The sequence below is a fragment of the Selaginella moellendorffii genome, unplaced genomic scaffold (assembly GCF_000143415.4).
Source record: "Selaginella moellendorffii unplaced genomic scaffold, v1.0 SELMOscaffold_85, whole genome shotgun sequence".
Taxonomy (NCBI): Eukaryota; Viridiplantae; Streptophyta; class Lycopodiopsida; order Selaginellales; family Selaginellaceae; genus Selaginella; species Selaginella moellendorffii.
In genome coordinates this window covers 794,914-805,834 of record NW_003314346.1, presented here as the reverse complement: position 1 = coordinate 805,834, position 10,921 = coordinate 794,914, and the positions used below count along the sequence as shown (strand labels likewise).

Here is a 10,921-nt window from a genome sequence, read left to right as displayed (position 1 = left end):
TTCCACAGCAGAAGATCAGGCATTCCAGCCGTCCAGTTACTGTGGTCTTCTGCAAGAAGCTTGCAAATCACCGACAATCCTGGACCTCCGATACAGACCGTTATTGTTTGAAGGTCTTCAAGCGAGTACTTCTCCCAGTTTACCCCGCTACATGATGTCCCGTAGTGCTCTGCCCAAGTCTCAGCCACGAGTTGCCTAGCTCCGCCATCGCGTATGGCTTGAAGACGAGATTCAATAAGCGAGCTTCGGACTGGATAGAATGAATCCGTGCACAAGTCCAATGGTGCAGTCTGCAAACAAGAACTGTAGAGCAACCACGAGAAAATGAAACAAGGTGCAGTCTGCAAACAAGAACTGTAGAGCAACCACTGGAAAATGAAACAAGAACCTGAAAAGGTGTCTGGAAGACATCTGGAACGTCTGAAATGGACTCCTTTCCAGCCGCCTCCATCTTCTCCGGCATAGTATTGAAGTGCCAGGTCCTCCACACTGCATTGTTGCCCATCGTAGCCATAAAATCTGCTCTTCATTCCATTGGCATTGTTTAGCGGCCTTCCCATAATCGTCACCTTCAGAAACAGAGTTGTAGCTGAAGGCCAAATATCTGGAAGACACAGTACGTACCACCTTGTGTTTTTTCTTTAAAAGCGCTGCATATGGAGGTACTGTCCACCTTCTAGGAGGTTTACCTAGTCGGAGAACCCTCCGTTGCAAAGCGATACGATCCCCTCCTCGGACGTTGAAATCGTTTAATCCGTTTTCTGCAACGAGCAGGCTCTCTTCTAAACGCTGTAAGTGCTCCAAGTCAATAGATTGCCGGAGAGTCCAGTATCCTCTCCGTCCAGGACAATACTGCATGCTAAGGAGCTGCTTGAAGAGGTTTACAGCTTCAGCGTATCTGTTCAAGAGCCAGTTTTCGTTCAAAAGCATTGTCCGCCATTGGTGAAAGAGCGTACCTGCGTTCTTTCTCCAGAAAAGATGCAGCCACAGTTGTTGCATACACCCATGCAGCCGAAAATCGTGCTAAAAATGGATGCTTGATCTCGGTGTGTGCATTGATCAATTCGAGTGTAGTCCTTGCTTTTCGAAAGGAGGAGTTTACAGCCTCAGAATTACCAGCTTCCAGGGATCCAATTTCCTCCAAAGTAATGATGGAATGGCCATCAACCACCTGAGCCAATTACAATGCCTGAAAACTCGACGGTCAGACAAATTTTATAACAAAGTAGGAACGGACCTGCTCATACGCCAGAAAGTCCTCTCGAGAAGAAAAAACTGGCATTGTTCTAGCGCACCTATAGCCTGGATACTTGATCCTTCCAATATCCACAAGAAGAAAAACATGGAACTCCTGCTCACCGTTTAGAAAGAACAGCCTCTGAATAAATAAATAAATAAATAAATTGCTCAGCAGTGTAACACTTTGGAGAAGATGTCAACTGACCTGTAAATGCCAAAGTAGAACTTCAACTGTTTCGGCTATTCGAATGCATGGGCCGGTTGCTTCACGAATTAAAGCCGTTAGATTACTGCCGCCAAGTATTTCACGCTTGTATAAAAAACCAATGATCACTTGCTACTTACAAATGCAGCGAAATCAATGCATCTCGAATTGCTGTAATAAGCTGAATCTTTTTCAAACTTAGCATAGCACTTTTGATCTGTAAGCAGGAACAGAAATAAAAACAAGGAAGAAAGTCTTAGAAGTAACTACCATGATTTTGCTGTTAACTGCCAAATCTTTGAGCTCCCGTACAGTCAGATGTTCAAGTAACTCAGACGAATTCACGTCACGTCGAAAACTAAGTAGCGTCCCTCTGTTACAAGGGAGCAAACATATTATGAAGTACACGATGAAAGAAATTGAGTACCGACTAAATCATGGACTGCAGAGTTTGTGTCACCAATATTTTCATAGAAAATGTTCTGAAGACGGAACCATGGCCCTGCAAAACCACTGTCTCCCTTGAGTCATAGTTTGTCCGACGGCGTTTAGCTTACCCTTTCGTTGAGCCAAGGCGCTGTCCATCAGACGAGATTGAACGAAATGCCTCGAGAAGTTCGATCTCGTCTGGAGTAAAGAGATGGAGATCCCGTTCCAATACCACTTGGAGCATGTAGAGAAAATTCTGTTGGTATTGACAGCCGCGGTCTTGTCCCTTATCAGCTGCATCCATCAGACGGCTCCATTTGACAGCCAGCACTTTTTCTTCTGAGAGACTTCCAATAGTCCGATTCTGGATCTCACGCAAATCAAGCTTGAGGCGTGCAGCTTCCAATGTACTCTCGGAGACATATCCCTGAACGCTTTGTGAACAATTGGAAAACGCCCCAGAGATTAATTACCTGAACGTCTACCACGCCTTTTTCCATGAGAGGAGACAAATAACGCTCTGCTGGAAGGACGCTGTTGGCCACGTCGGGCTCCTCAAAGCATTCAAGAGTAGAAGAAACTTCCGGTTTCGGAGACCCTGCCGCCGTGTTACAGTCGACCCCAGTCTCGAGCGGAGGAGACTGCTGGATTTCTAGTACGCAGTTTCCACTTTCCTCGTACTCTATCTTTTTCGACAAGTTGAAGTGAAAGAGTGTATGCTGGACATTGTTCTTCTTTTTCTTCCCACTTTGCAGGCAAGTATCTGGACAAGAGACACCATCGATCAGCGTGCTTGAATCAAAACAGAGCAAAATCCAAACCAAGATGGCAGTTGACGAGAAGTTCATTCCCGCGTATTTGCTTCCCACACACAGGGCATTCCACCCAGTCACAACAAGCTAAGCTCAGGCCTCCTTTTATTTCCAGTGAAACATCACCGCACTCCAACTCTTCCTGCAGGAAAACGATCACAGATCCACCGAAGAAATAGAAGCTCGATCACTCACCCGAGCTGGGAGTGACACATTGCGCTGCCGCTTCCCAACAAGCCGAATCAAGCTCTCACGGCCCCGGAGCATTGCTGAGATTACCGCATTGAACACCGCCGAGCTGTGTGTAGGACGCTTCCTCTTCGCAGTCACCTGTATTACAAGCAAAGTCAAGGTCAAAGTCAAGGTCAAAGTCCTTCAAAGTTCGTTACAAGCAAAGTCAAGGTCAAAGTCAAGGTCAAAGTCCTTCAAAGTTTGGTCACCTGTATTACAAGCAAACACAAAGAGATCTTCTTAGCGTGCTTCGACCAAGGGGAGAAGTTAATATCTACACGGCACTTCAAGACTATGAAGTCAATATAAATCGCAATCCCACTCCTCAAGGCTATAAAAACAGCCCCAAAATTCCATTGCACAACCACGAGTGCTCACACTATCAATTTAAGTTCCATGGCATTAGTCATGATAATGTTTATGCTATGCCTTTTAGGATTTTCTCCGTTCTCTACACTGGCATCTCCCTCTAGTATTATAACTGTGTCTGTGTTTAGGAAGTTCTTCCCATCCAACATCGCGAATCCTTTCTACACATACAATGATTTCATTGCGGCAACAAAATACTATCCCACGTTTGGAAGCTCGGGGAGTCTTGATGTTCAAAAGAGGGAACTGGCTGCCTACTTTGCAAATGTGAAGCAGGAGACTGGAAGTAAACTCGCTTAGTATTTATCCATTAATTTCACTAATGTCTTTGATTGTAGCACTGCAATACATTCGAGAGATCAACCGAAACAACGTCTATTGTGACACTAGCCGTGGGATCCCATGTCCTGCAGGTACAAAGGCTTACTATGGAAGAGGACCTTTGCAGCTCACCTGGTAAGCTGAAAATGTTATATTCAATATTTAAAGTGTATATATACAGGAATTACAATTACGATGCTGCTGGAAAGGCTTTCAACATGAACCTCCTCCAAAATCCAGACCAGGTTGCTCAGAATGGCGTCCTTTCATGGAGGTCATCAGTGTGGTTTTGGATGCAAAATTCGAATTGCCACACCGCAATAACACAGAACCAAGGATTTGGAGCTACAATTCGAGCCATCAATGGAGGTCAGGAGTGTGGCAAGGGCAGTGAGACACAACCCGCACAGAACCGCATCAATTATTACAAGGACTTTTGCTCACAGTTGGGTGTTTCACCAGGTGGGAACCTTGGCTGTGCTTAATCAAATGTTTTTAAAAGTAATGAATAAGTAATTAACGACTGAGTATGTATTAATAAAAACAAATAATAAATCTGGTTGTTGATGATTGCAATCTTTACAATAGCAAGAATTACTAGAGGAGAATGCTGAAAAGTCATGTATAATAAATCCGATAGTAATATCTTGCCTATCAGTCTACTTATAAAATGGGTAAAGTTGTAAGATGAAAACAATTTTGGTATCTAAAAAGCATTGCTGATATTACCACATGAGACATGTGAGGGAGAGAGGTCAGCGCAGACCTAAACCCTAGCCAAGTCTACTCACATTCTTCTCGTTCGTTTTAAACGGAAACTCTAAGTACTTGCTTTCTTGCCACCATCGGTTCCATCCCACTCTCGATATCCAAGTTGCTACTTGTTTAGCATGGCGAGTGTGATAAATTAACCTGCGGGGGAATTTCGTTAAAACAACGACTTAAAATAGCTAAGCAAAATACTGTCTCAGTATGATATTATCGGGAGTCTTGATGTTCAAAAGAGGGAATTGGCTGCCTACTTTGCAAATGTGAAGCAGGAAGCTGGAAGTAAACTCACATAGCATTTATCCATTAATCTCATACTACGGAAGAGGAACTTTGCAGCTCACCTGGTAAGTTGGAAATGTTATATTCAAAATTTAAAGAGTATATATATACAGGAATTACAATTACGATCCTTCTGGAAAGGCTTTCAACATGAACCTCCTCCAAAATCTAGACCAGGTTGCTCAGAATGGCGTCCTTTCGTGGAGGTCATCAGTGTGGTTTTGGATGAATTGCCACACCGCAATAACACAGAACCAAGGATTTGGAGCTACAATTTGAGCCATCAATGGAGGTCAGGAGTGTGGCAAGGGCAGTGAGACACACGCACAGAACCGTATATGCTTAAACAAATGTTTTAAAAAGTAATTATTAATCAACTAATTAGTTCAACCTCCTTAAAGCTGTTCCTTGGTCAAGTTTCCCTGCTAGAACATGAAGGACAAGAAGACTTAGCGAGAGAGGGGGATAGAGCATGTATACCAAGGTGTGGCAATAAAGAGACTTATTTGGAGATCATCTTTGAGTTTTAAGACAACGATCACATCGTTTCTGCAGCTCTAGAAACGATCAGCGACATCAAGTGCTCGCTCAACAGTTGATTATCATGGAGTTCTTGTCAATTGTGGCAGTTCTAGTGATTGCTGAGTTATTTGCTCCAGGCTTGGGTTTCCAGTGTCCAAAAGCCATGTTCTGGTTTGGGGATTCTATTGTCGATACAGGGAATGTTCAAGCAGCAGCTCCGTTTATTAGTGCTGCAGAGTATAAGCCTTATGGCATGACTTTCTTCAGTAAGCCATCGAAGAGATACTCGGATGGTTGCGTGGTTGTCAACTTTTTTGGTAATTGTTTGTGTTGATTAAACAGCGTTTGATGCTATTCGTGAATTTTTTTGCAGCGGAGGCTTTTGAGTATGATAGATTCCTGGATCCCATTTTGCAAAGTATTAACTCGAATTATGCCAATGGGGTGAATTTTGCGGTCTCTGGAGCGACTGCTTTAAACACCAGTCTCAAAGTCCCACTGTACCTTCTGGTTCAGATTGACCAGTTTCTGAGGTTCAAGCAGGATGCTTACTACAGCAGACATGGTAAAGGTAATGATTCTCAGACTTTGCAAAGGTAGTGTCATTCATGGATTCCTCTGTAGGGATGCAAAAGCTAGTTCCTTATTATTATCATCATCTAAAGACTGCTCTGTATGCAATTGTCATGAGTACTAACGACCTTCTCAATTCCTACTTGTTGGAGCAAAGAAGCCTTGAGAATGTAACAGTTGAGGTTGTTCCATATGTTGTGAGAGCCATCTCTCACACATTATAAGCATACAAATTCCAGGTTCCAAATGTATATTAGGGATAGTGAGGTTAAGTATGGCCAACCAACATAATGCATAGTCTAGCTTTTGCTTGCGTGTATGTTTTTGTTTTGTATCTGGCTTTGGTCTAAGCCCAAGTTCCATGCTACTTGGCATATTCTTACATTATGCCACTAATATGCTGAAATAGCTCTAAACTCTGTTTAGTTCCATTTTAATTTTAGCATTAGAATGCTAGATGCTTTAGGATTATTCGAAGTCGCTCTATGCTTCTATCCCTTTGTTCCTTGGGTTGTATGCTCAAAAGTCATTCCTAGGAGTTTGGCTTTGTTCTTTCGTTCAATGGCTTAAGGCCTTGAAACTTGGGTTCCACTCCACTATCCTTAGACATGTGATATATAACATGTGGCATATAGAAAGTTTGGGTTTTGCTTTGTGGTTATCCTATGGTAAATCACCATAGGATAAAGGGTGAAAACCATATGCATTACAACTTTATTGTTGCCTTTATACTTGTATTAGATCTTAACAAACATTTCTTACAAAAACTCTTGCCAATGAGTAAAGTGGCCTTGAAGGTCCTTTTAATGATTGAAATATTGGAGAGCCTGATGGTTTGAATCTACAATAATTGTTATACTAATAAATGTAGAATTAATATAAATAAAAAATTGTGTTGAATATTTAATAGTTTTTAAACCTTTTCACTATTTTAGGATAATTGGAGTTAAGCGTCTTTGGGTTTGAATGATACTTGGCTGGAGGACTTCCAGGAAAGTCCAAACTCAAGAGCTTACATAGGCCAATTCCACTATATAATATCAAACTTGTGGCTCATGACCGTGAAAGAATGCCTAACTTGAAGCAATATAACCCTAATAACAATATCACTCACATTATTTCTTATCATTATTTATAAATTCCACCATAGTCACTTTAGCATTTGTTAACCCCTTCAAAACAATTTTTGCTTTGATGTCCAGCCTTGTGGCAATGAACACAATTGCCCTTTACCTCGTCTATTTCTTCTTGGTCTAAATGAAATTTTTTTAGTCTCATTGCCATCTTCATACTTTGAGCCATGACATAGCAATGGCTATTTCTTCCCTAAATATGAAACATTTGCGGGCTGGTCATCACGTTGACTACCCTATAGACCATTCTGTTGAATAAAGTTGAGTAACGATTTTAGCAAAAAGATATGAGCCTTAATGATAACATCAATCAACATTTTAGAAAATCCTTTTTGACCTTTTGGTGCACATCCATTACTCTCAAACCTTTGATAAAACATTGCACTTTTAACAGTTCATTAATGGTACCTCTGAAACTAGGGCAAAGACCATGGAACTGATGGGCATATGATAAAGTCCTTTGTTTGCTCTGTAGTAATTGGTTTATAAAATCAACTTCTTTAAACTTCTTGACAAATGAAGTGTAGAAAATCTTTTTCAAATCATTTTAAAAAGTTCACTTAGAATTAGTTTTGATGTAGTTTTTCCACCACAAAGAAGTATGTACCCATCAGCTTTGTCATAAAAAAATAAATCTTCACCTTGTCCTCACAAGGATTGTGAGATCAAAAACTTTCCCACAATTTCAACTAAGAATCCACTTTTTAGATATTTGGTGATGATTTCCATTCCACAATACTATAATCTTTGACATGTTTGATGTACCAATGGTAATCATGGATATGAGATTAATTCAACCCTTGAAAGTCCATATGAAATAAGAAATTGTTAATGGGATTGATGGAATCTTTAACCTCCTTAATGACATTCTGAACCTCAATAATCTAGTGACTATGCTGCACTACAACACCATCAAGAGTTTTTTCCTCATTGTCATGACCATCATCACTAATGCCATACTCCTCATCAAAATTTATATCCCACTCATTTGCCATCCCCAAAAGAACATGTTACTCCAATACTAATGAAATGAAAAAGGAATAAACCCTAGGCCAACCTCCCAACCATTAATGCTTTACAGCTTTAAAACCAAGAAATATTTTTGGAATATTTCTGTGGTTTGTGTCATATGTTATGGCAGATTGTAAATGTAATTGCCCTTGAGGATTGGATCAGCCTCTGCTGAATAGAAACGTCCCATATGGACAGTAAACATAAACCTGTTGGTAACCAATTTGCTATATGCTCTAAAAATATAATACTTATATAGTGAATATTCCATTATCAATCTGTACATACCAAAGTTACCATCAGATTTGAGCTTGCTGTTGCCCACAGATGTCCAAATACTCTATCTGTTCATTCAAGGCTCCAATCACCTGGGAGAGAGCAAGGACAATGAATACACAGGCAAACCTTGAGCTCCCTAGCACTAAAGTTTGATCCCAAGAGTGAAGAGACAGCACTTTCATTGCCGGAGCCATACTTGTACAATGCCGAAGCAATCTGACAGGTCGAAAATAACGAACACATTTTAGAGCACTTTTTGTGTTTAGTCCACATGATTTTCTGGTCCTTTGGTCACTGGTTCGAAGCTCTTTATTGCAGAGGCCAAACAATTACTCTCATATTTGAATAACGGTGAGAAATGTTGTCAAAGTGACCTCACTCTGATTCTCATCAGAGCATAAGCGATCGGTTCTACAGAGGACTTCGGTGAGCGTCTGCGATGCATGCAAGAATCGATGGAACTTCGCAGCACCAATGCTGCGTTCTCCACCGCAGGAAACGAAATCCTTTCACAACCAGGTGATCTTGAGCTCGCCCGGTGGTGCCGGACAGACGCAGCCCAAGATCTTTCCTCGCAAGTGGCGACTGGATTGCCCCGGCGCCACTACTTTGTGATGAATGTTTGCATTGGAATCTAACGATTGAGAAGATCTTCTTTCAAATAGATGTGATACGAACTCACTTCTGGTTTCTGTTTTTTCTCTTGCAGACATAGTCATAACTGGTGGCATTTAGAGCTTTTTCATCTAGAGGGTGGTCCAGCTGAGAACGAGCTCAAGATCACCTGGTTGTGAAAAGATTTCGTTTCCTGCGGTGGAGAACGCAGCATTGGTGCTGCGAAGCTCCATCGATTCTTGCGTGCATCGAAGACGCTCACCGAATTGCAAGGAGATAGAGCTTGGGACCCAGAGCCCTGCACTCGAATCCTCCCGTGTTGGGCTCATCCTGGCGAGCAAGTACCAGCAATGCACATTCTGCTATCACATATGCCCACTTTGGGCATCTTGACGAGGCGATCAAGGTTTTCCACTCCCCTTCCCTCGGAACATCCTATTACGGGTTCTTTGCGAAGAAAATCGCGTTGCTGATGCGAGGAAGGCCAGGACGTGGTGACCTGGACGACAATAGTGAGCACATATGCCCCGATTGGGCATCATGACGAGGCAAATGCCGCAACGAGCTCTTCGGGCTTGGCTCGGGCCGAGACATGCATCACGCCAGCCAAATCTTCTTTGGGATGCCCCAGTGCGATGATGGTTTAGTCTCTAGGACTCCATGCCCACAATGGGGATATGGAGCAAGCAACTGCATTGTTCGATAGGATAGGATGACAGAGTCGCGGGGGGTGTTCTTTAAGGTGCATGGAATCCCTCGTGATTCATCTCTTTGGAACTCGTATTTCCTGATCCTCCACCGAGAGGATCTTTAAGATGATGGTGGAGGCCGAGTGGTGATTCTATCACCTCGCGGTCCTGATCGAAGAGCTCTTGAGACGGTGACACTGAGGACTTGGAACTGGATGTGTGTAGCGCGCAATGGATTCTTCGCAGTCCACAGCGGGATGGAATGGCGGAGTTGCTTACCGGTTCTTATGACTTCAAGCAAGGCGGAGCAAGTTGCAGAGGCCTGCGCAGCCGTCTCGGGCCCGGCACTACTCGGAGTAGCCGAAGGATCGATCATTCACCGTCTTGAAGACCTTGCAAAGTTCCACAGGAACATTAGCGTCCGAGAGAATAAGAAACCAGGCCACCTGTTGCTCGGACAAGAGATCCCCTGGACCCTTGACTTCCGCCAGCTTTGCCTCTTTCTCCTTCCACAGCAGAAGATCAGGCACTCCAGCCGTCCAGTTACTGTGGTCTTCTGCAAGAAGCTTGCAAATCACCGACAATCCTGGACCTCCGATACAGACCGTTATTGTTTGAAGGTCTTCAAGCGAGTACTTCTCCCAGTTTACCCCGCTACATGATGTCCCGTAGTGCTCTGCCCAAGTCTCAGCCACGAGTTGCCTAGCTCCACCATCGCGTATGGCTTGAAGACGAGATTCAATAAGCGAGCTTCGGACTGGATAGAATGAATCCGTGCACAAGTCCAATGGTGCAGTCTGCAAACAAGAACTGTAGAGCAACCACGAGAAAATGAAACAAGAACCTGAAAAGGTGTCTGGAAGACATCTGGAACGTCTGAAAAGATAACATCCCACATGAACAGCCCGAACAATGTCAGCCATATGCCACTTCTGAATGGACTCCTTTCCAGCCGCCTCAAATCGGTGAGCGTCTTCGCAAGAATCGATGGAGCTCCGCAGCACCAATGCTGCGTTCTCCACCGCAGGAAACGAAATCTTCTCACAAGCAGGTGATCTTAAGCTCGCCCGGTGGTGCCGGACAGACGCTTGTTTTCGCAGCCCAAGATCTTTCCTGGGAGGTGGTGACTGGATTGCCCCGGCACCACTACTTTGTACACCTATGGAACGACATGGCCGGATCATTGTGTGGAGGCAAGAACTTATGTGCAGCTGACGACCGCTTCTTCCACCGATCACAAGTTTTTCTTCCGCGCTGTGAGCTGCCAGAAGAACATCTGGGCAGTCTCGGCGAATTGCAAGGCCAAGCATCCAGCGTCAATCCCGTTCAGATTCTTCGAGCTTAGATGAGCTACTAGCTAAAGATGAATAAGTTATCTACAAGGATGTCGTGTTTGCAGATGAAAAGTTCTATGAAATGTTTTTTTTTTGTGAGCGTACGGTT

General features: G+C 43.2%; 1 protein-coding gene and 1 pseudogene across 1 annotated transcript; one reads left to right on the top strand and one right to left on the bottom strand.

Moving 5' to 3' along the window:
- The window catches only part of LOC9656055, a 4,633-nt pseudogene extending 2,033 nt beyond the window's left edge, over positions 1-2,600 (bottom strand).
- Positions 2,601-3,324: 724 nt separating this feature from the next.
- Positions 3,325-4,128, top strand: LOC9651997 (acidic endochitinase). The gene is made up of 3 exons (XM_002987931.2): positions 3,325-3,571; positions 3,624-3,741; positions 3,788-4,128. Exons 1-3 carry the CDS (start codon positions 3,325-3,327, stop codon positions 4,089-4,091), a joined length of 669 nt encoding a protein of 222 aa, XP_002987977.2. The 3' UTR covers positions 4,092-4,128.
- Positions 4,129-10,921: the final 6,793 nt, after the last annotated feature.